The 25,397-nt window shown below is 37.6% G+C and overlaps 1 protein-coding gene across 1 annotated transcript in view; it reads right to left on the bottom strand.

The window, feature by feature from the left end:
- Positions 1-8,271: 8,271 nt before the first annotated feature.
- The window catches only part of FAM3C (FAM3 metabolism regulating signaling molecule C), a gene marked incomplete at its 3' end in the record, with an annotated part of 30,007 nt that continues 12,881 nt past the window's right edge, over positions 8,272-25,397 (bottom strand). The window contains exons 2-10 of the mRNA XM_080632530.1: positions 22,827-22,887; positions 19,986-20,090; positions 18,845-18,874; positions 18,301-18,424; positions 14,019-14,077; positions 12,583-12,633; positions 12,036-12,120; positions 9,434-9,560; positions 8,272-8,361 (exon numbers count right to left, since the gene is read on the bottom strand). Of these exons, the coding sequence (XP_080488656.1) occupies positions 8,272-8,361; positions 9,434-9,560; positions 12,036-12,120; positions 12,583-12,633; positions 14,019-14,077; positions 18,301-18,424; positions 18,845-18,874; positions 19,986-20,090; positions 22,827-22,839 (684 nt within the window). The 5' untranslated portion in view covers positions 22,840-22,887. The remainder of the gene's footprint in view (positions 8,362-9,433; positions 9,561-12,035; positions 12,121-12,582; positions 12,634-14,018; positions 14,078-18,300; positions 18,425-18,844; positions 18,875-19,985; positions 20,091-22,826; positions 22,888-25,397) is intronic.

Below are 25,397 nucleotides of genomic sequence, written 5' to 3'. Positions count from 1 at the left end.
TTTCTGTTTGAACGTAGCCATGTGTGTGCTTATCTGAGCAAGTGAGATTAGAAAAAAATGGAAAGAAATCCACCGTTTGAGTGGGAGAGAGGTCTTATCCCAGTTCCGTTCCCTCACACTGCCCTTTTATGCACAAAGCAGCAGTTTGTGAAAAGTAGCAAACCTATGAAAAATGCCACAAGTTTACTTTTTGAAGAAAGGATAATTGTAACCTCTTCCGAAAGTGAAAATGATGTATGCTATTTTGAAAACAGAAATATATGTGCACTGGCTGCATGTTTTAAGGGCAAAGTTGTGTTGTTGACCAAAGTGCTGACATACTGAGAGGAGTTACTGCAGGAGTACAGCTGGTCAGTTTATCCATGTGCCGGTTTATCTGTGCATGCATCAGCCCCTGAAGAACACCATCTTGCCCCTGCCTGTTGGAGACCCCTTGTCAAAGGATGTGCAGTAAACGGATGTGTAGCTTCCAGTGCTGTCAAAATGCCTCGGTGCTGGGCAGCACTTTTTGGTGAATGACAAGTATGTGAAATGTATGTGTGAGGTAAACAGCAACAATTAGCACTGGTCACTCAGAGGAAATGATGTTAAAGGACATCACTTTGCCTGAGGTTTCTGACAGAGCGGAGGTGCCTGATTTCAGTGAAGGATGAGGTTTCACAAGACAGAAAATTTGACTTTAAGGCAGCTCCTCATAGGCCAAAACCATCAAGGCTGGGTTATGTACAGTGCTGAAACTACACCAACTCAGTGATGCTCCAAAGTTATTAAAAACGTGTAAAAGGATCATCTCACTGTGGCAGTGTTCATGCCAAATGAGGCACCGTTTGTCTGAGCCCTCTAACTTATGGTAGCTATCACATAGGGTGGAATACCAGCAAGTACTAGAATGGAAGAAATGTTATTATTTGTTCTAGATAGCCTGACAAGAAATGCTAATTGTGAGTCCTCTCCTGACGGTATCCCATCTGTGCTGCCAGGTGACCTGGAATACCCAGATCCAGCAGCAATAGCAATAGCGAATGAGGTATCATGTCTTTATTTTCCCTTTCACGCAAGGATTTGCAATAGCAGTTTTTAGGAATTTACAGACTTTCACAATTTTTACCGTTAGTGAATCAGCACAGGCACAGGCAGACGATAGCTCACAATACCTCACTGAGAATCAGGGCTTCACACCCATAAATCCAGTGAGCATTCCTAAGGGGGGTAGCAGTATAATTGGGAAGCTGGGAAGAAATGACTTGCTCAAAGGCACTTGCAAAAGCAGTGGCAGATCTAGGCTTAAATAAGATTGTAACAGCCAGGTCTCCTGATGGTCAGCCTAGTGCTTTGGCTACCTGGTCACCTGCATTTGTTTCTCAGCCCACATAGATTTGAAAACTGTGATTGCCTAGTTAGGACAATCCAAGTCGTGACTGCTGGGCAAGTCCTGCTGTGGAGCCCATCAGAGTTTTTCAAGGACAGGCAAACACTAAAATAATCAGTTGACTACAATTCCATTTCCTAAACATGGGCTCCTGTTGTCTCTGTTTCTGGGAGTCAAACATGCTTTTTTCCCCCCACACAAATGATAAATTCATCCTGAAGGGTATATAGTGCCTGTGAACTCCACATTAATGCTGCAGGTAATTACTGCTAAAATACCCATGCCTGTCCCAGAATCTGATGTTACATTGAAGCGACAACTGTGTAATTCCACAGGTAGATCTGTTAAATAACTAATGGTTTACACAGTGGAGAATGAAACAGGAATTAATCCTCTATGGCTGCTGTATCAGCTCTGTATCAGCGCGAAAAGTACAATGGCAGATAGGAACATGAGACTGCAACTTATTTCCCAGCTAGCAAATAACACTGACTGGTGATCCCTCTGGCTGAGGCTGGAATTTGGATGCCAGGGCTGGCTGTAAATGGATGGCCTTCAGTGGAGGGGAGCTATCACTTCGTTTGCACAGCAAAGAGATGTAACAAATAAAGTGTCTAGGAGAGTTAAGGCAGACACAAACATGGAGTTTAGATGCACTAATTGAACTGGAGAAAGGTTGAGTACAATGTAGGGCCACATGCCTTGTGAATCCTTCTGCTGAACCTGAGCCTGCAAGCGTGAGTACAGTTCATCACAGGCTAAAAGGTGAGAGCCCATCTCAGGGTTTGGCCATTTCATTTTCCTCTCAGCCTGGCTCTGTTTATGACTATACAGTGTAATTTTAAATGAGATGCTCTTTTTCCTTGTTATATCAAGGACATCCTGTTGTTATTATATGTGTATCAAGTTATGCGTGCATCAGGCAGGATGCGCAATTAAAACGCTGAAACTCCTGATTGGGTAAGATTTCTACAATCATTTTCCCCTAAGCCCCCAAAATTTGTGTTTGTCTGTGGAACAGAGTGAAACACATTTCACAAGCATTTCTGTTTTCTATAGGAAAAAGCGTGACACACTACTAGGGGTTAAAACCAGACTGCAGTGTTATTTATGTGGATGATGATTTATTCCCTGTGCTGAAAGGTACATTGTGTCTCGTGTCATTAGCACCAAAGCAGCTAACAGCTGAAACAATGTCCCATTCTTTTGCATGGACCAATCTGCCCCATAATCTAAGAAATTAATTTGACACTCTATTGTGTCTCAGTATATACTAAATAATATTTTGATGTTAAGCATAATGAGTTTTTGGAGGACGTATATATCATTAGGAGAATCAGCGTGCAGAGGAACACAACAGCAAGACACTATTCAATTCCAGTTTCAGACGGGCTATTTGGGTTTTTAAATACAATTCTGGCTAGTCATTGTTGATTATGCCAGTGGGACAAACCCAGAAGTTACCTGAAGCATAAGTAAGTGGTTAAGTTCTATACTTGCTTATTCTGGAGCTCTAGACTGTAGTGTCAGGCTGGTCAAGTGTGGGATGAGGCTCTCTACCCCCTGCCCTGACAGCACAGGATTGACAGCAATCCTGACAGGATTGGTTTAACAACATGGTTCACAGAAACACTGCTCAAATAATAGATTTGGCTCAGTTTGGAGCAGCAAACTGTGGCAATGGCAGTAAGAACTCAGGGAGGTGACCAGGAGTAGTAACTCTTTGAGCTGCTTGTGCTGCCAGTGCCATCGTATTATCCAACTACGGTTTCATACTTCGTGTGCATTGAAAACTCCAGGTTTTTAACATACACCAACAAAACCAAAACCCAAGCAGCATGAATGGACAGTGCTTGACATAAGTTCTGCAAACAAAGCAGCCAGTGAAATAAACCCATTTTAGTGATTACCATGCAAGAGAACTAGGCAGAACCCAACTTTAGGGATTATCCAATGCTGCAATCACCTCCTGTAGAAGTTTTATGATCCCTCAAAATGTGCTAACAGAGGAGCCCTCTCAGGAAAACAAGCGGGCCATGTACAGAAGGAAGGATTGATGCTGTAGGACAGGCACATTTTCCATTGATCAGTGATTTTATGGCAGTACAACTGAAAGTAACCTCTTTAAAAAGCCCTCCTTGCTTCTGGTCACTGAGGACTAAACTGCAATAAGGAAAGATAGAACAGTATTCTGCTGAGACTGAATTTGGGATAATAGAAGTTTAAGCACTTAAATAACCATGCTCGGTTATTTGGGTTCAGTGGGGTTTTTTTTGCTTTTTCATTTGCTGATTGTCCGATAATTGCAATGCTAAGAAATTGCTCTGAACCTCTTGCATTGTAGTGCAAGATCAACAAAAGAAACAGAATTAACCAGCTGTTTTGGGCTCCTCCAGGGATCAGAAAATTCCCAGAGGATGGAGTGATTTCTGTGCATTTTACACAGAAGACAATGTAGCTGGACTATTACAGTGCTCTGTACTGACCCCTACCTCTCTCTATATATATTCTAAAGCCCTGAAAGTTTTCATTTCTACATACTTTAAAGGATAATAAACATACAATGCTCATTCTACCTACTAATACACTACAAAACTTAACACAAGGTGTAGTTATATACATTGTGTGTTAGGGCTAAGATATAAAAGCCAGAGATCAAGATACTATCCACCAAGTTTTCCAATGGGAAGGATGATTCAGATGCCAACATCTGGGAACATGAGGCTGTGCTGATAAAGACAATACTGAAATATTTAAGGCTGAAAAAGATAATTAGCCAGAGAGGATTGCTGCAGGATTTGGCAGGAAAAAACATTTGCAGACTACATTCCACAGAAGACAGCACTCCCTTCCACTGCTATCCATCAAGCTCAACAGGGAGACATGATTCTTTTTCATCTGGGAGTGCCTTTTTTCATGTCAATGAGGTTGCAGCTACATCCTGCTACGGACACGACTCTCAGAAAGGAACAGAACTTTTTGAGGGAATGGGTGGTTACACATTATGGCTACTTAAAAAGGATATATGCAAGAGTAAAGGCTCTGTGTTGCATATTCTAGAAAGGAAAAGATAGGGGCAGGAAGAATGTAAAAAACACCTAAGAGGAGAATCATCAATTTTTAACTTGCAAAAAAAGTAATCCACAATTTTCAGCAAAGAAGATCTGGATGGTACATGAGACAACCTATCTAGATGGGTAGTTAAGCACAGGAAGAGATGTCTGAGGAACCTGGTTTAACCTGAGACTGTGAAGGAAGCATTAGGTCTTGTTTGTAAGGCTGAAAGTGCTGACTACAGGAGCAGCAAGGGGGAACTGAAAGTGCGTTTAAGCTAATACTAAGATAATCAGAATGTAATGAAACATCTCAAGTAGAGCACATTCTCATTTACTATAGGTCACTTTTTCACCTCCAAGGAGGTAGCAGCAGTAGATGGCTGAGACAAGATGCTTGTGCCCTTTTGGCACATTGCTCAGAGGGTGAGAAGCAGAGTCCCTCAGGCCCCTAGTTCAGCCTCAGGAACCACTGACACCTTGTAGTAGCACTGGAACAGGCTGAGAGCTGTCCTTGTACCTTCCTACTTTGGCCTCAAAGTTCCCATCCAGCCTTCCAGGTTTCTCATTCAATTTTCTTAGATAGGCCCCTTGTATTAAGCTAGAGAATAGCCTTAGCCTGGCCTTACAGACATAATGCTAAGCTGGATTTCATCAATAAAAAGTCCCATGCTTGGTATCTACTTTAGCCATGACCCAAGTCAGTTGAGGGAGGAACTAAAGCCCTTCCTACCCTTACACAGGTTAAGTCAGTCAACACTTATGGGTGGCAGTATTATTTTATTTCCCCTCCTGAAGCTATCCACCTGGCCTCTATTTATTAATACACTCATTCCTGAAAAACACTCAGACTGCAGAAAATCCAAACAGTTTAGGAGACATTACATACACATCAAGCATTTAGTAGTCACGCCAATGTTTGAGGGAATTAAGTGCCACAGTAAGATATCTGAAAAGCAAAACACGCTGAGAAGAAAGGAAGCCTTTTGCAAACTAGCAGCTGGTAAACTAAAGCTGTAAAAGGCTCTCTGTTTCCAGAGGAACAGAAAATACAAAGTTTGATCATGAAAGACACTAGGAAAGATGCAGCGGGTATGTCAAGGTGGAGGCTTCTGTCAGCTTCTTTCTTAAGACTCCTCTTATCCATATAAAACAACACTAGTACAGCAACTGAGAACTGTGGTTTACAATGAAATTGTTTTCAGATAGCTTGCATCCCAGGTAGGTGCTTCTCGGTGAAAATGAAGTTATACCCTTCTTGTGTCTTCCCCCCATTCTCACAACCACACTTTTTGAGGTAAACATCCCCCCCAGTCTTTATCTTTCCTTCCCTCATTGCTCTGTTCTCAACAATCCTGCAAGATGCTGCAAATGCTCCTATCATCTTGCATAGGAAAATACACATACTGGATCCTTGTCACACATAGGTACTTCCACATAAAGCTAACTGTACAAAATGTCTTCATTTTTTCAACAGACTGCTTCCTAGGACCAGCTGTGGGAGAGATCAGGGAGGTCAGAAGAGTCAAATTAAATGCAGATGATCTGCAAGTCTCACTTCTGAAGAGTAAGCATCAGAAAGTTTACTTCAGCAGTGGGATACTGCCACTAGCCTGCTCAAGGCATAAGAGAAGAGTTGGCATGACCAAATCCTGTGGCAAGTCAACAGACCATGATGATGAACTAGAGCAAAGAGAGCGCATTGCATGCCCACTTCAGTGGAAGTTTTTCATTTTACTTGGAAAGTCTTATTCAATGTGACAATGATAAAGCTGTGAGGACATGGGTTTGAGAATAAAGAGGAAGATTTCCATCAAAAAAAAAAATCACAAGAATCAAGTAATCTAAGAAGCCATGAAAATAATCCTACCATTTCATTGCTTAAAAATCTGTATAAGTTTTGTGATAGGTTTGTGATTTTATACCTGTCACCCTCCAAGGGGGTTATAATATATTTAATTTACACTGAAATAAAAAAAAAAAAGGCACAAATTTAAAAGCTACAAGGGCTAAAAGAGGTCTGCCTTTAGTCTTATTCCCTCTCCATTTAATTTTGTGGAGGAAATGTAAGCCTTTTAATCTGATGAAAGATGAAATATTCATTGGCACACAAAACCAAACGAATGAAGGCAAGAATAGTCCACGGAAACTGGTAATACAGACAAACGTGGGTTTTTCTCTCTTAAGGCCCTGCCAAGTAACTTCAAAATCTTGACACTATTCTGGATAGCAGCATAACAAATACTGGCATATACACCAAGCAAAACTGTATTTCTGTGACAATTCCAGGACTTGCACTGTTTTCCATAATAGCCTAATGTTATGAAATGGAAGTTATTTTCCAATTAATAACAGAGGGGTTTACTTTGACAAAAGCAAATACATTGTTTTGACATGTCCTCCTACACAAAAAAATCTGAGAGATTTAACAAAAGCCGCTTCACTGTATAAGGTGCAGTTTATTGCTGTTCTACATTAAACTTGAGGGAAAACCACATTATTTAACAAGCTAAACATACCGAACTCTGAATCCAGTATTATTCTGGTATCACAGGTTATTTATTTGACTCACAAGGTAATTTCCAATATTGCTTGAAATTTTCAGTGCACAGAATTGTCTTGGAAGACATCAACAACAACAGTATTTTGAAAGTCTCTCTGCTCAACTCACACTGTAGGTTCCTCAGAAATCTTTTGTGCCTTTCACCCCACAGTACTAGCTAGAAGTTTGTGAAGATTAAACCAGAACTCACAACATAAAGCTCCCAGAGAGTACCACCCAGTTCTCTGCCAGCCCCTGTTTTGTGAATACTGACACCATCAGCTACATCACACTAACTCAGTTTCAGGAAAAGTTCAAGCTGGCCTTACTTAAACCAGAAATTTCCAAAGCAAGCAGTGCTCCCTCACAGCTGTGGTACAAGCTAAAGAATAAGGCCACTTCAACTTTGTCCATATTTTCCATTAAAAAAAAAGAACAAAAACGACGAAGGAAACATTGTCAGTTAAGTTGAAATGTCACACAACCCAAGACACAATGCTTTCTCAAACATCTCACTGTAAGAACAAATTGCCTCAGATCACATTAAGTGTAACATAGGTGGTAAAGGTGCACACAATTGCATACCCTGAAACAACACCCACAAGAAGCAAACATTTTCAAGTAAAGTACAGATCCTTCCAAGCTGCTATCATGCACACTATTTACATATTTACTTCTGTTCTTCCCCTAATAAAAATATTTTATATTGTGCTTCTCAAGGCATATCTGTGTTACACTATCATGTATTCTTGCTTTGCTGATTATTCAGTTTTTGACAGGGGTCTACAAAATAAGTTTCTGGAGCGCTTGGTATTAGAATAACCAAACAGTTTTAATAGAAAGTGATGCTGCCATTAAAAAGGCAGAGGATAAGAAAAAAAATAAAGCTCTTTATTAACTTATCACTAAAATCTACAATATTCCACAAAGCTTACATACTCACAGCAACATTGTTAAGAGGACAGTACAACATTTGTCAGGATCTGTTTATTATCCGCATATGCCATTTTAGCCAGTTGATCCACAAGGTATTATTTACCACAGGAAAACTAAATACTGTGGTTTTAAGAAACCTGCATAGAAATGATGTTTCTTTTATTTTGGACATATTTACAAAAAGGAGTTCTACATGTGTTAGCAATAAATAATCCGAATATTCAAAATGTCAGTGCTCATGCACACACCGACAAGATGGTTGCATGCTTTAAAAACATTATTTACAGTACAGTCTCCTTCATAGCCCTCTCCCTAATAATAGCAGAAAGTGCATTTTCTTCCAGATTCTCTCCCCTTTCCTTTGTTTTCATTTAGTCTTGCTTCTGAGGGATACAGCCTTCCATCTCAACAACTTCTGGCCAGCCTTCATATTTATTTGTGTCCTTGTTGTTCTTTATATGCTATAAATAGAAAACATCAATCTACCATTAATGTAAACTCATTTATTCTTTTGCTTTAATTTACAGCTTTAAAAGACATTTTATTTACTTATTTTCAAGCCATGGACAAAAAGAAGACATCACTATTAGACTCTTGCGCTTTGTATCAAATATAACAATCTCTCAGTATTCAACACTTCATGTAACTTGCTCAGACAGTTGTATACTAAAAACAGTGAAGCCATACTGGGAAAACATGTCCTAGATTTACCATGGATGTTTATTTAGGAAGATAAGCAAGGAAAGGACCACCTGCATTGAAACATGAAACACTAGGGAAAAAATAAATAAGGATATAAACGTACAAGGCATTCAAAACAAATGGTCAGTTTTTAAAGAACATCATCTAACTTTGAATGCTTGCCTTTTTTGAAAGTTAGGGGTTTATTTTTCCATGAAGCAACCATCTGCAGTCAGGTAACACACTGCTGACTCCAAGAGTTTGCCACTGCTCCTGCACTAGTTCCCACTCCCTTGGTAAAGCTGGCAAGAGAATGTGCCTTCCTCACTCTCCAAGTGCAGAGCTATCTTACCAATAATTAAAAAGAACTATGGTACATGTTCAGCTATAACAGCTAAAGTGTGGAAACACACTATTTCACAAACTTCACTCTGGCAGCATGAAGTTTTGACAGAAGAACAAAGCAAACAGGTGGGAACACCAACACTTTGACCACCACTTATCTGTTGGAGGTCTACCATTGTTAGTGCATCTAAAACACAAGCATTAGGCAGTAAGTTTTGAATTCTTCACTTTAATTAGATTCATTAAAGAGATAAAATGATCTAGTTATTGCAATAATAAGATCTACCCTGTATAACATCTTTTTCTTATTTGTGAATCACCAAAGAATTACATTTAAATGTACATTTAAAAGGAGGAGGCTAGTCAAAGAATAAATTTGAAAATAATCCTGTGTGCTACTACTGCAATATTGACACCCATCCTGAAAAAATGCATGGTATTTATAAAACACGCTACACCTTTATTAATGTAAACTGTTAAATTCCAGTAAGTTATAGAATCACAGACCTGTTCAAATGGACTTTTAGTCTTAATTCCTTTTCCACCACAGAAGACCCAGTTGTCTCTAAAGCCAAGGTTAGCAATAGATGTGCTTCCTAATTCAGTAATCAGTTTCCGTGCTTCATCATTAAGCCTTGAACAGAACAGAGAAGTTCATTACATGCATAAAATATATTCCCTTAGAGCTTTCATTGTTCTATGGGCCATCCAGCTTTAATCTGATTAAATATAGTTTAAATCAGTCAATATTGGACAAGATTTATCTTTCAAAATCAGGTAACTCTAGTTCTGAAATCACCTGATCTAATGAGCACTGCCCCTAATATTATAATCTCAAGGAAACAGCATAAAAACCTATCAGTAACCAACAAAAGCCAGGAACACTCTTGTGAAAAATTATACATACCTCTCAAGTCACATTAGCAATTCTCCAAGCAACTAAAAAAAGTCAGCCTTTAAAGTAAACACTGTTTGCAGGCTCAAGCTGAAGTCTAGATAAAGTAAAAGTTATTTTAGATCAGAAGAATGACCTAAATATATGAAAGAAGTTCTTGTCTGCTTGAGCCAATTAATTCAAAATTCAGCATGCTGCCCCACAACACAGCTCAGTGCCTGTAGGTCTGAGTTGGATAATTTTAGTATGGAAGAGAAAATTATTCTGTAGGATTATAAATTATCATGCCAAAACCTCCAAACAAGTGTTCGTTATTTCTTCCTTTCAGTTACTATATTTGCCTGATTATTAAACAACACACACAACATCTGATTATTACTAGTGAGATAGTTGTATTAGTCAGCTAAAATTATAAAATTAAGTAATTTGGAGGTAATTTGCACAGCTCATATTCCAAGTTTCTAGAGCATGTGGACAGCTTATATACATACATCTAAAAAAACACCTCAACCCCCAAACTTTTAAAAATGTTGCTTCTTCACAATTTAAATTGTTTTCAAGAACTAGCATTTATGTTTACCATCAAATGCCAGTAGCACAGTTTTGGCTAATTATGTAACATCCCTACTAAGCAGTAGTTCCTGGATGTCAGCACAAATGGGACAACTGGGACAAATTCATCTTCTTGCTTAGCTGATATTATGTCTACATGAAAGCTTTCAAAAACATCAGCTATGACTAATTACCGAAACATACTAACTGTACTAATCAAAAAAAAGGAAAAATAAAAAAGTAACAAAACAAGTTAAAGAAATGATAGACAGAAGATCCAGACTTGGGCAAAGTTAGGACTTTGTCATAGGCAAGATGCTTCTATATAAAAATACAAATGAGTTGTGGATAAGAAATTGAACCAAAAGATAAAAAAAAAAAAAAAAAAAAAAAAAAAAAGAAGTACAGAACACATTAAAAAATAGTTAAATATTATTAAAACAATACAGGAGAAGTGAGGGAAAGAAAAAAGCCTCTTAATTTTTACTGTGAAAAGCAATTCTTTAGACAAGATGACTTAAGTGAGAAGTAGATTACAAAACAAATTCTACAGTAATTTTTATTACTCTTAAAAGTGACCAAGGGAAGGTTGGAAGATAATGCTTAAAGAGAACTAAAACCTCTTAGGCTATGTCTACATTAATAAATTAAATAGCTTTAGAGTGGAACAGTACAAACACTGAAGCCAAAATATATAAGGTACACACTTAGTAACCTCTCAGACTTCGAAAGAAAGGGTATAGGCAACGCCTATTGGGAACGGTCTCTGCAACCCCATAACCACTGAGCTCAGTCTTGGAGTCAATGTGATAAAAGTGCTGGATGGAACAGACCAGTTTCCACCAGATTATGTCCTCACAATCTTGTTTCTGTATCTCGACACATCTGAATTTACTAGCATTAGACACGATGAGGTATCAGCAATAGAAGACCCAGCACATACCCAAAAAGACAGATACCATTGGCAGCATACATTCAAAAAAAGAGAGGTGGAGACAAATTCTAGGAGATCAGCTAGAAACCTACAGGGTCCTCAGGAGCCAAGGAGGATAAGGGAGTGATTTAAATGTACAGTGCCTAACATAAATATATTCTTCATAGCTATGAGTAAGCAGTCTGTTATTCTGACCATACGCCCCACATTGTCTTGTTGCATTAAGAACTTTTCTCGGAGGAGCAAAACAACAGTTATAGGTACTGATATAGCATTTACTGACTATTAACCTCTGTCCTTTTCAGATTTTCTAACACTTGTGGCATTTTCACTCAAGGGTCTGGTTTAGTATCTAATTTATTGTTTCCTCTGTTGTTGGGATCACAAAAGTATACACCTAACAGTCCTTTATGTAAATACATACATAACATACACCTGGTTAGTTTTTAATTTGATCCTTGTTGTCGCCAAATCACATCAGCATTATAAAACTAATAAATTGAAAGCATAGTTTCAAACCCATCATCTTGGAAGATGGTCTAGTGGAAGATGCCCCTGCCCATGGCTGGAGGGCTGGAACTAGATGATCTTAAAGTCCTTTCCAACCCTAACCATTCTATGATTCTAACAAAACTTTATCAAGTGATTATATGATAAAGAATACCTTTTCAGCATAAAATGACATTTAAAAGTATAAGTGATATTTACTATATAAACCAGTGACATACTTGGTTGCACCATCATCATATGTTCCCATTAACACTATTGTTCCATCCTGGATAGACTTCAGAAATTCAATGAATGGAGCCACATCTGAAGAGAGAACATAAACATGCTTAATAACAAGCAACCATTCCATATTTAAACACCTGCAATGCCTTCCTTAAAAGACTATTTTAAGAATATTCGTAAACGTACTTAGAAATTTATCAGAAGATGCTAAGGAGGAGAAAGATAAAATGCATCAGAGAACTCCATTTTATGGAAAGAGTTTCATCCATATTGTGTACAGACATAACTAGTGGGAACTACTTGGGAGAACAAGTGTGTTTGATTAACCATACCATTCCCTCCCACCTCAACTATTTGTGTTTCTTTAAAGTTTCACTCTCCTCACAATTACAATGGTAGAGGTGAAGAATTCCATCAAGCTATCCCCTTAAACCACCACAGCAAATGGAGCCTGGGGGGAGTAGGAAGGAGAGAAGGAAAAAAAAAAACCAAACCAGAAGAGACATTTGCCTCTCTCTAACCAGCTAAGGTAACTGCACTTACCTCCTCCCCACATGTCAAAGAATTTAGTGTCTAACGTTTCTCCTGTTTTACCTGGAGAAAAAGAAATAATGTCATTAAATATAGCTAAAATTATTTTAAGAGACAACATGTCAAACTCCTCTTAAAGACTTGGAGAAAGCACTGCAGAAGGCACCATGTAACTCAATTATACAGAACTCTTTATCTTTTATTAAGATTGCTCCTTAAAAAGCATAATAATCTCTGAGAAGGTGCAGGAAGACACAAGAGGAAAGGAGAGAAGACTCAAACTGCTAATTTTGCTTCAAGTGAGACACAAAAAGCCCACAGTCTCTAAAACCAAGAAAGAGAATTCACTTCACATAGTGGCCTTTTTTAAAGTTTTTTTTTGGAAATAGCATAACCACAGGTTGCCTTTAGTGCCACATAGAAAGTAAGAAAGATTAAAATGACACTGTAAGTTTTGCTATAGGCTGGAAATTCCCAGTTGATTTAAATATCGAAAACAAATAAAAGTGGACAATACAGTAATCTTACAGTAATTTTTTTTTACTATGCTGTTCACAAAGGCAGTAATTGATGGAAGACAGTTTTCTTTAATACACACATTCACTTAAAGTTTGGGAGACAGGGAGGAAGACTGGCAGCTATGTAACATGAAGGTAGTTATTTTTATTTTGAACAGATTGAGACAATTTAGAAGGGCAAAATAGGATTAGGCAAATATTGTTCCAAGTCATGCTTTAAATGATGTAAACTTGAGCACAATCCAGAAATAACATGAATTTATAGTGCAGTGAAATGTCAAAGTGCTATCTCAGTGCTATAAGGAATTGCTTCCTACACAGGAAGGACAAAGCTGCCAGTACTGACGTTCAGTTCAGCTTTTAAGGTGGCATGCAGGTAAACTTGTCTGGTTTTAATGAAAGATAAGAATCCTGAACACAATTATATAACATGATGTTACTGAAGAACAAGACCTACATATGTGGACTAATCAAATATACTGATTTCAAGCTAGGAAAAAAATGAGCTGGTCTTTCCAGTTAGCAACAGAATTTTTAAATCAGTTTCACTGCAAAGAAAGCAACAGAAGAATTTAGTCAACAGTTTTATTAGTGTTGGCAACATACAAAGTCAAAAGTAGCTGCATGCATGCATCTTGTGTCTTTTTCCATTTGTAAGTGCATTAGGAACTTATCTGATGTACCACTGAGACAGCAAAAATAGTCACCACAGCACTCCACATTACTACACATTTTTACAAACAAAAATGTGCTGTTTTTCTAAAAAGAAAAATGGTACAAGTGCCAAAACCTGAGATTCTTTCAGTATGAATAAGCTGAATACTTCCTTTTCTCCTCCTGCTTGCCCTTCACCATCCTTTAGTATTTCACCTCAAATTTCAGAAGCAATTTGAAAATGAAAACAATATACTCACTTAAAATGTCACTCACCATTGACCAAGGCCACATTTATTCCTCTGCCAACATTATTTTTTACTCCACTCATCAAACTGAAACAAAATAAATTATTTTTAGCAGGACAAATTTGTGATGTGAAATACTTCTGATTTCTATATTGGATCAATCAGATTGTAGGAGATGCGTAGTTGAAAAACCACAGGTTCACACAAATGAAGTGAAGTCTCTTTGAACTGTGTGCTCTCATAGCACCCCTGAATTGAGACCAACAGATCAAATATCCCCAGTTGTATCCACTTCATTTGATTGCTTAATCATCTTGGTTTCAAACTATGTGTGTATATTAAACATGTCACAATAAAAAGGTGCTAATTATGTATTTTAAAAGCTTCCTTGCAGTTAAAGAGCCTGAAACAAATAATAATTTGAGCTTAGCACAGACACATAACCAACAGTTTAAGCTTTTCTGTAAACACATGATGAACAAGAATGTGTTAATTAAGTTTCAAAGCTAACTGAACAGAGGCATTTAGAATCAATACTGCAGCATTACAATAAGAAACACTAAAGTCAAAGGAGTTAGCTACTTATACCTGTAATAGGAAACCTAAATACAAGAAAAATATTTAATACACCGATGGGACTTCAAGCTAAAGTTGAATATCATCTTGGAGTACAGTCACACATCCCAAAAAATCTGTCACAGTCTACAACAGTTATTACTTGGCCAAACTCATAGTGGCAAAGGAGCTGGAAAGAAGAGATGCACTGTGAAAGACAAGCCCTTCAGAGCTGCAAAGAAGGGCTAATGGGAACATCAAGACTGTTAGCTAGGATGCTGTACTGCCTTAGGCCATGGTGGGTATACCACTCCAGTGAAAGGAAGATTCTAGGCCCCCTCATCCCCTTCACTGGTACTGTGCAGAGATCTCCATTCTGCCTCCAGGTTAGAATTAATATTTTGAAACTAGGAGTAAGAGTAAATATAGGAGAGTTGAAGCAATTACATAAACTTCAGTCCTCAGCCAAGATTCAAGAAAGCACCTCAGTGCAAGCACACAGGTGCACACCTAATTAGTGACAAGCACACACTTGAACTCCATCCTTATAAGGATTTCTTTAAACCTCCCTCTCTTGCTCTCAGAAGGGGCTGCAGATGTGTGCAACCTTGTTATGTCCAGAACTTTTTTCACAGTTGTTCTGCAACCATACGATTTTCAGGTGATGTATGAACATCCATTCTAAGCAACATTTTGGAAGGACCACATCCTTACACACACAACTGCAACATCAGCCTTCTTCATGCTCGCTTATTAGTGATAGGCTAGAAACAAGAAATGGTCTATCACAGAAATATGACAAAAATCTTCCTCTCTGAGACTATCTTTTGCACCCACGATGAAGACAGAAGCCAAAAATGTAGAGGAATGTTAAATTTAATAGACAACTATCAGGAACAGAGTCAGTATTAGCTAGTTCAGAGAAGGCATGAAAGACTACAGGTTAATGGTAACTCCTGGCACAGTGACTTAGGTTTTTAAAGAACTAGCAATCAGAGATGAAAGAGTCCACAATTCTCCTGTTAGTCCTCAAGGTTATACCATCTGCCAAAAATTCTGATTAAAATTAAAACTCTAATTTAGTAACTTCTGAAACAAAAGACTTAATTTTCTGCTGAAATGCAGAATTCAGTTCTAGTTAGTAGGGAATTCCAGAAGTACTTTAGCCACTGGAGCATCATTTCTTCTCTGATCACATGATTTTCACATCACATCTCAGTATCCATTCTGAACAATAAAGACATAAGGCAAATAAAGAACGAAAATATAAATGAAAAAAGGCAGTGAAGTCCTGAACGTATTCCTTAGCTCATGTAAAATTTAGTGGACGTTTAATTTACCAAAAAGAATTAAGAACTTCCTTTTAACTACAAAATTCTCTGGAAGTAAATAGGAGTCAAAAAATATCTAGTACTGGGCTAAATACTGAAAATTTACACATATATAACAGAAGTTGTAATGGATTTCAGACAACAAAAAAAATCCTGCAAATATGAATACAAGTATTACTAGTTATTAAAGGAACGTAGCGCAAAATTGTCCCTGCTTCCTTGACATGGAATCATGAAAAAGAATACAAAGTAATCAGGAAAAAAAAAAAAAAAAAAGGCATTTTGCAGGAGTGAGTTCACAAAATATCACCCAAAAAAGGGCTACTGAAGAGGAAGTAAGTTCTTTCAGAGCTCTGAGATGCTACCTTATACACGAGATAGCTTTTGCATCAAGTCAAACACTTCAGGCTGTAATGTGAGAGTTTTCTCACAGGAGGGCAGCAGTTCATCAGTTCTAGAATTCCTCCAACAATTTACAATCAAATTATGGCAGGTTTTGAAAGAGAAATTAAATGCCTTGCAAGCACAGTAATGAAATTAAAATTAATCAAATTTTCTGGTGGACATTTAAATAGACAAGTTCTTTGAAGGAATTCACAAAGATTTTTGTCACGGGTTACTGGATTTAAGACTCCCATAACTGTGCACTAAGGTGCACACTAGTATTAAAAGAATGGATTTCTTGCCAGCAAGGACTTTCTTTTCATCACTTTCTTCAGTGGAACATCCAGTAGAGGATTTTGTTGATTTTTTTTTTACAGGAACAAATCTCTTCTCAGTTAACCAGTGAGACATTTAAAAAACAAAACCACCAAACAACTTCCATCTGCACAGATATTAAGCCTCCTAGGAACCAGAATGAGAAGATAGCAAGTTTTATAATACCAACAAGAATACCATGCAGCGAGACTGAATAAGGCTGTCCATGCTATGAAAAAATCAATGATAAGAATGGAAAGCAGAACCTAGCAGCTTTTAGTTAGTATGTGCAAAAAGTGAGCTCATGCTCACCTTACGTGTGCTCCCCAACTACACTGTGATGCTCCGCTGCAAACATACTTCTACACAAATAAGCAAGCTTGAGCTATATCAGTTTTACAGAGAATAGCCTGAAATCTGAATGGTGCTCATGTTTCTACCAGTAACAAAGCAAAGTGAAACAGCTGCACCTGTGTAGTTGCAGGGAAAGAAGCTATTTCAACCTCAGTACATCTTAATTGCCAGAGTTAGTGATAAAAATAATCTTCCCTAAGATCATATAAGACTAATCTTGCAGAATTATTGTACAGAGTAAAGTGACAGAAAATCTGAACCAATACTTTATATTATCTTATAGATTAATTATGCTATTTACTCTATTACATGGGGTTATATTCACAGTGAAGTTGTCATTTACTCTAGAATTCATTAGCACCAACTGCAGTATGTGCTATCTGAACCACTCTGTACCAACATAGCAAAGGCCCAGAAACGGATGAACTGGAGTAGTTTAAATGCAAATGCAAGGCAAAGGCTCCTAACTGTGACTGATGGTAAAACAAAAATCTTCTGACAATGCTAACATCCTGTCTTTTCTGACATGTGACATGCAAAATTGAGAGGATAGGTTATGTTACACAAAGCTACACAGTCTGAGTGACAATGAGCAGGAACAACCTAAGTGCAAAGAAACAAAGCATCTAAAAATAAATATTAATATTCCTATTTTGGGGATTACTGAAAAGTATTCAGTTAAATTCTCTAGGCACAGTATTATTCATAATACTGTGTTAACAAGACAGTTATTAGAAATACAGGATTTAAACTCAAAATCAAACTGTGTTTCAAGCAGTTTCTTTCCTCATTTCACAATTATTGTAAGATTATTAAATTTTGTCACCGTCAGCACAACTAAGTAACTACTAATCATTAAAAAATTATTTTTCCCTTTTGAAATCATTCTTTAAAACAAGGTGGAAAATATGTTCTGATATTGACACTATGATACTATGAAACGATAGGCTGTTTAAAAGATGACTTGCAAAAGACAATGCCATAGCACAGTTTTACTTGACAACAGTTAGAAGTATCAAGAGTAACCCAATAAAAATATAATCACTCGCTGAATTATTAGAGGCACAAGAGCCAGTTACTTGGAGGCAAGTTTGCATCTGACTCAAAGTCTAACTAATCCTTAAGTCTGTAAACCTGAAATAGTGTAAGCTACCTTGCATGTATTAAAGTAGCTTACATCTCTGCATTTAGTGCACAGCATTAAGCATGCTTCAGAAATTAATTTATAACACAATATAATTTTTTCATGTGGTCAAATGGTTGGCAAAACAAAAACTACAAAGAATAGTTTAAATTACTGATTTTGTGGGCAAAGTGATCCAAGACAGTACTTGAGATACCTACAAGACAATAGGTAAAAAAAATACTTACACATTATCTTCTACACAAATTTTAGGTCCAACTACATTTGCTGCTCCACTTGCCATTTTGAATGCAAAATGTTTTTCAGGACAAGCTTTAGAGATCCCACATTTGTATCTTGGAGGTTTTGTAGCTTTGAAAATGAAATAAAACAGAGGTTTAGAGACAACATCACAGGTAGGCTAATAGAAAAATATCAGTGTTCTGAAGAAATTCAGTGAAAAGAGCAAAGAAACTATATCTCATCTGCAGTTTCACAGAAGCTTAAAATAATCTAGGCTCCTGCAGTACACATCCTTACTCTGCTTCTTGTTCTCATAGTGCTGCTTGCTTTGGCACATAATTAAAAGCCATGAGACAAAACTACAAGTGAAATGCTAGCAAAAAAACCCCAGACTTCACCAGAAATATAGGAAAATCAGGGAAAGAGGAAAATTAGTTTCTGATTGCATTTAAAGTATAATTAAGACTTTCTTAACTATGAAAATTCAACAGTCTTTCTGTTATTAGCAAAAGCAAGTCACAGCAGTAACACATGCATATGAATACTCACAACGCACAGCTGCATCCAATGCTGATCTAGCTAAAATGCAAAAAAGAAAATTTTACAAGATGTTATTACTAAAATGTCATTTGCCATAAAATATCCTATAAATTAAAACCTTTCTGTAGCCCTATAAAAATAGGTTGGATGACATGAAGTATGAAATATATCTGAACATTATGTTCCAATATAAAACATTAAGCTTTACATCGCAGAAACACAAAAGTGATCAGGAAACACATTTAGAAGCACTGCCTTAATTTATGGCTCTCCAATTAACACCAAGATCCATGAAGATGCAAAGCCAGCAGGGATTTGTGGATGTGTGGGTACTAAAGTGAAATGAATTCCCTTCTTACAGCTTCACCAGGATAGGGTTCCTCTCACCTGACACTAGAAGCCTGCAGTTCAGGTCCATCTGAAACCAACCATTCATGACTCCCGTTTTTGGGATAGAAAGGGACACAAGCAACCTCATCATGGACTTACGTACAATACATCTGTCATACTTAATGACACCTGTGTCTTTTCAACAATTATTCAAGATGCTTCTTGGGGACTGGTTCAGATGTCAGCTCACACTGGGATTAGATAACAAACCCCTACATCATGTACCTGACTTTAGTGTTTTCTAATGAAAAAACCCTTAAAGTTGGTTCAGAAAAGACTCTGAATTTTAAGTCACTTCAGCAGCTAATCTTTTTCTGTGTAGGACCTGGGCACATCTGAAATGTTTTGATTACTGCACATGGCAAGCAAGAATGCCCATGCAAAACAAATTGTGAATTGAGCAGCAGAAAGGCAGAGTGGAAACCTCTGGAAGCATCACTCAAGTTGCCTAGTTTACAACTCCAGATTAAGACTGTAAGTAGTGGCAAACAGAAAAAGCAGACAAAATTATGCATATTTGGCAGGCAAAAGAATCAAACTGATTAAGAGTCGGTTAAATATTTCATACAGAAAGAAACAATACACACATTCTATATGTATAATACAGATATAAAAAACAAGTACACACAATAAGAACACATAACTTTTAACTGGAAGAGCTTAAATCAAGCTTAAAGCAATCTGAATATGATATTCTTGATTATGGCTCAACTGAATATTTATGGATGTTCAGAGAAAACAAAGCCATCACTTTACTTACCAAATATGTGTCCCAAGTTTGCATCCATTTTTATTTCAAACACTTGAGATATGACATAAAACGTCAGTAAAAATATTGCTACGACTACTACCAACTTTGCAGCACCTATTCAGAAGCAGAGAAAGTTTCAGAACATTATCTGCAAATGGTAACATTAAGTCTACCAAAATTAATGACATGAGATATGTGTATGAGATTACACATAGGGGAACTCAGGAACAGGATGACCATTTGTGGACTCATTAAACAGAAGTTATCTGTAAGAGAATGGACACTGTAACATAGGAAGCAACTGAACCAGTCCATCAGGTTACTATACCAAATATATACACCCTTCCCTCAGCTTCCTCCAGCTTCATGCTTGTTTGACACCACAGTATGCCACCTCAGCCCAGCAGCCAGGAGAAACCACAGATCTTTCTGTGGATATCCAGCTTGAAAGGATGAACTAAGCCAATTTAACTGTCTGCTGTTCAAAGGGGAAATTTCCATCCCCCTCCTGTTCCACTGCTCTGTTCTTAACTATGTGTACCTGCTTCCTCACTGTTTACAACTACTCCTCTTTTTCCCTCCTCCCCTCAAACCAAGTTTCCTCTACTTTAAAGCATGGGCAAGATTGAGCGATTAGGGATCTCTTCATATACTGCAGCTTGGCTGCTTTGGTCAGTCAGGTCTAAGCATTACATTAACAAAACGAAACCAATCCACCACCCCCCCCCCAACAATCAAACCCACACCAAAAAAGCCTCCCTGCCCATGGCAGGGGGGTTGGAACTAAATGATCTTAAGGTCCTTTCCAACCCTAACTATTCTATGATTCTATGAAATTAAAATTACTGACCTCCAAAAAAACAGCTTGAAGACTCAAAAGAAGTAATTTCAAAAGTAATAAAAAGCCCTCCCCTTCCCTCTTTAATATGCTGAAGCTTCAGGTAGCTTGAAGTTTTACATGCCTAATTTTCGCCAGTGCTGAGTGGTCAAACTACCTCCTGGGAGAACAGCTGGAACCACACAACCACAGTAATTTATATGTGAAACTTGGGTCTATGTGGTACTGCCATGAGCACCACCATTTTTTAGCATAATTTAATAGATTTTTTCAGAATCTACTCTCAGTTTATTGTAAAATACTGACTGAGAGTACAAATTAGATGAGGAGGCATCTGATCAACATCTTGCCTTCCTGCCTCACCCCAGTATGTTCAACTGCTTTAGAAGAAGCAACCCTAAAGCATGCTTCTGTTTCTGAGATTGCCAGCTAAATAAATCCTTCAGAAAAAAAACCCCAAACTTCTGAACTCCAGCAGATCTCAGATGGCTGATGTGATGAGCTGCTCAGAAAACCTTAAAATAGACCAATTACTCAGCCTTCAGAAGGATAAGAGAAGTTAATCCTTCTAAAAGCCTAAATAAAGATATGGGGATGAAAAAGAAAAGCAACATGAAGAGATACGAATCTTTTTTTCTTTGTTTGTAGTTCGACCTTCCTATCCCACTTTCCCTTTTTATGTGTGCAAGCACATACATACTAAGAAAGCACAGACGCAAACTTAACTGAAAAATATCAAGCTGGAACTTCAGAGATTATTGCAATTGAAGGGAAGTGAGCCACATGTAAGCACTAGAGAAAACGTGTGATCTGAACATACGTTAAGTGAGGAAAAGGTTTTCAAAGCAACACTGCTTAAAAAGATGGTACCAGACTTTGGAATGTGTCACATAGCAAGTGGCACTTGGAAAGCATGGTATTTCAGTAGACAGTAGGCAAGATGAACAAGAACTCAATCTGAGCACTAACCATCCCCTCCCCTCTATAACCTGAGCCTTTCAACTGAACTGCAAGCCCTTCCTCTAAGAGAGAGGTAAGAAATCTCCCAGAAAATTCTTTTAGCACTTGAACCAAACCCGGCCTGCCTGCCAGAGGTTAAACATTCTCTAGAATCTGCTGTTATCTTTATTGTCTGTGGGTTTTAGCAAAAAACTTAGAGAGAAGAAAAAAGGAGGCTTGGAAAAGTAATTTTCCAGGTGATTTAGCTATCTTCTAAAAATCAATGCATTTTCCAGTTCTTTATCAGATCTACTTTAGCAGGTTGCTCCCAGTTATATATACTGTAGTGTCAAAAATCAGGACTAATTTCATGCATTAAGAAGGTTAATGTGCAGCTCTCTTGGAAAAGAACATATCATTCTTTCCTAGAAGCGCCAACAGTTGCTTCTTCTGCAACATAACACTACAATTCCTCGTAAAAGTGCAATGCATCAGAAACTTGAAACTGTTCAATTGCCACACAAGCTATTCTACTGCAAGGAAACGTCTAAAATAATACTTTCTTGTAGTGTTATATCGGAAAAGATCTTATTTTTACAACCACTACACCTTCTGTCAAGTTCAATCTGTTTTGCAACTCTGTACTACAGTAAACTACCGCTATGAAAAGGCTTTTACAGCCTTCAATCTCCCAGTAACCATTTAGGAAGTTTCAGACACTATAACAGTGCATAGCATTTTTGGTTGGGGTGTGAGGCAGTTAAGAAATTGCCCAAGACATCAACTGGCCATTTCCTTATTCTTTTAACACCTTACAGCATTAGCAGCCAAGCATATCAAGTTATGGCACCTTAAACAGTCCCTCCAGACCAGCTGAAGTATTTTAACCATATGCTTCTGTTTAGACCATCCCAAATGCCACAATGAGCTTCAATAAACATCAGGTAAATGGAACAGCAATGCCTGTATGCCAGTTAAATTTATTTAAAACCTTATTGTTACTACTTGTTAATGCTGTGCATAGAGACTTATTTCACAAATGACAGAAGCCTGCTTTTACCAAGTGTGCTTACCTGCTATTCTCATGTTTAGTCTTCAGCCAGCTAATGACACTACTGCATTAAAAACAGCCACCTAAGGGGAAAAGAAAAGCACATCACTGTAATGACAGCTAAATGAGTACCTTCATGAGGAGTTACCAGTAAAAAAAACTCTACAGATTTCCTAGCCAATAACACTGATTGTCCCGAATACCTAATTCTTAATGCTCATAGTAAAGGGAAGAAGATTTAAGATAGATTTCTGATGTATTACTTTCAAGTGTTATTTCACAAAACATACGTCCTGAAAAACCATTAATTTCATTTCATCAAATCTACTACAAATTCGGTTGAGCTTTCAACCCTTCAATCTGTGAAACAAGTGTTTATCAGTGCTGTATCTAAGCAGTCTTTGATTTCCTAAAGCTATGTGGTAAAAGTCAACAACTCTATCTGCATTGCTTAAAAGTCCTAGCAACTTTCAGACACAAGTTGTTATTTGGCAACATAACAAAGCAAACTATGCTTTGTAGAGCAAAGATTTAAGCATTTTAGCCTTTAGGATACTGTATAAATTGCATTTAGTGGAATTAAAAAAAGGTTATACTAATACTTCCATCTATGCACTACAGAAACGTAGTAACACACTTGTTACTCATAGCAGCATTCAGAAGATTTATGTGATGGTCAGTAGTGACAGAGGCAGCAACTCTAGAGCTATTGCAGAATAAACTGAAAATCACTGCCTATGAGCAAATACACATAACATCCAAAAGTTTCTTCTTGAGAAGTTTACCACCACGTGAAGTCAGAAGGGGCCACAACCTACACAGGCTCTGCCCAAAGGCAGCCACCTTCCCATCAAGCCTCCCCTTGTCCCTGGCCTGCACCAAATCCCTTGATCTCTGCCTTCAGGGCCACAGCAGATGCTGGGTCTGAACCCTGGTCATACTCAGTCACAGTGGACCGATGCTGCAGTGAGCCTGGACACATTCAGGCTAAAGCTTCCCCCCACTCCCGATTCAAGAAGCACAGAGCAGACAGCCATGTAAAGCACCTTAGAACTCCCAGAACTGACATGGTATCTATGCAAATCAGGGCCTTCCTTCTGGATTAAAAAAAAAAAAAAAAATAAAACGGAATTCTGAATTAGCATTTTGCTGCATAACTACTTACATCTAATATGGCAAAAGAAAAAAAATACTGGCATTCAGGGATCTTGTTGGATTATCTATATGAAGGCCAAATTTGAAAACATGTAATAAACTACCATCCTAATTCAAGTAGCCACCCCACACCCTCACCATAAAAGGTACAGCATCCCTAACACACTGCAGTCCTATGCCATGGTTTCAAAAACCATCTAAAACATTACCTTGAGAAATTATTTTAAAGACTACTCTTACCACAAGACTAGAAACGCAAATCATTTAAAGATCACTGAACACCCCACAGGTTTCTCATAGCCTATTCTAGGGAGGAAAAATTGGTACTACACAACCTTTTGCCCTCACTTAACTCAGTATTTTCAAGTTCGGTGATTTACATCCAGATCCTTTTTGCCAATACACAGTCGCTGTGCTCTGCTGCTTACAGCTTCCAGGAAAATGGTTAGTAGAGAAATAAACAGGAAAAAACAAATACAAGTATAGAAATACTTACTTCTACTCCCTAATAATTTGAAAATAAGTATCAAAGTTTGAAAAGCAAACCTGTGTTTTTGAATGCCAAGACTGTACTACAAGGGAAATCTCATAGCATAGTATGGAAATAATATATCCATTATATTTATAGCCACATATATTATATCCATACATAATACCTTCTTTCAGTGAGCAACTAGTATTTTTTCTGTCTTGTAAAAAGGCAGAAAGATTCTGTCAGGGCAGATAAAGTCATTTTATTTCAAAGTCTGTGAACAGAGTTATTCTAAGCTCCTTTCTCTCCTCTCCTCACCCCCAGAAATACATCAACATTAAAATAAACACTGTCTTAGTCTGAACAACCATGAGCTTATTTTAAAGCAGCACTAAAAAGGGTTTCCTTTTTGTTTTACTATAAACAAAACCACATATTTCAAAGCATCAAACGAAGGATACCAAAAAGCAGAAAGTGAAACTATCACACGATCCAGCCTTGACTGCAAGAATGCTTTTATCCCAACACCCTCCAACCAATGGCTCAGTGATTATTTGCTGCAGTTAACAAATACACAAGATGCAATTTTAAGTGTTAAATATTTTTGATTTAGAAAAAGTAAAAATGAGTATGTTATGCCTCAACTTGAAGGAATTTTAAAAGTGATTTAGAGATTCTTTTCCTAAATTACAGCATACCAAGAAATTGTGCGTTTTGATCCAGAGAATATAAATAGGAATCCTACAGTACAGAAACTTTGCACAGTATTATCTAACTGCAAGAGAATAATTTATGAGCAGCAAGTCCTTCTTCTATACTGCATTATCTTATAATGGGTTTTTTTGGGGGGTGGATTTTTTTTTTATTCAAGACATAACAGGAACAAAAAAGGACAGTCCATGAACCCTTACTTCTTATAGACCATTACTCCATGTCTTTAGTATTAAACCTCATAACTGGAACTAC

Source organism: Psittacula echo (genome assembly GCF_963264785.1).
Source record: "Psittacula echo genome assembly, chromosome: 1".
Lineage (NCBI taxonomy): Eukaryota > Metazoa > Chordata > Aves > Psittaciformes > Psittacidae > Psittacula > Psittacula echo.
This window is presented reverse-complemented; position numbering and strand designations above follow the sequence as displayed.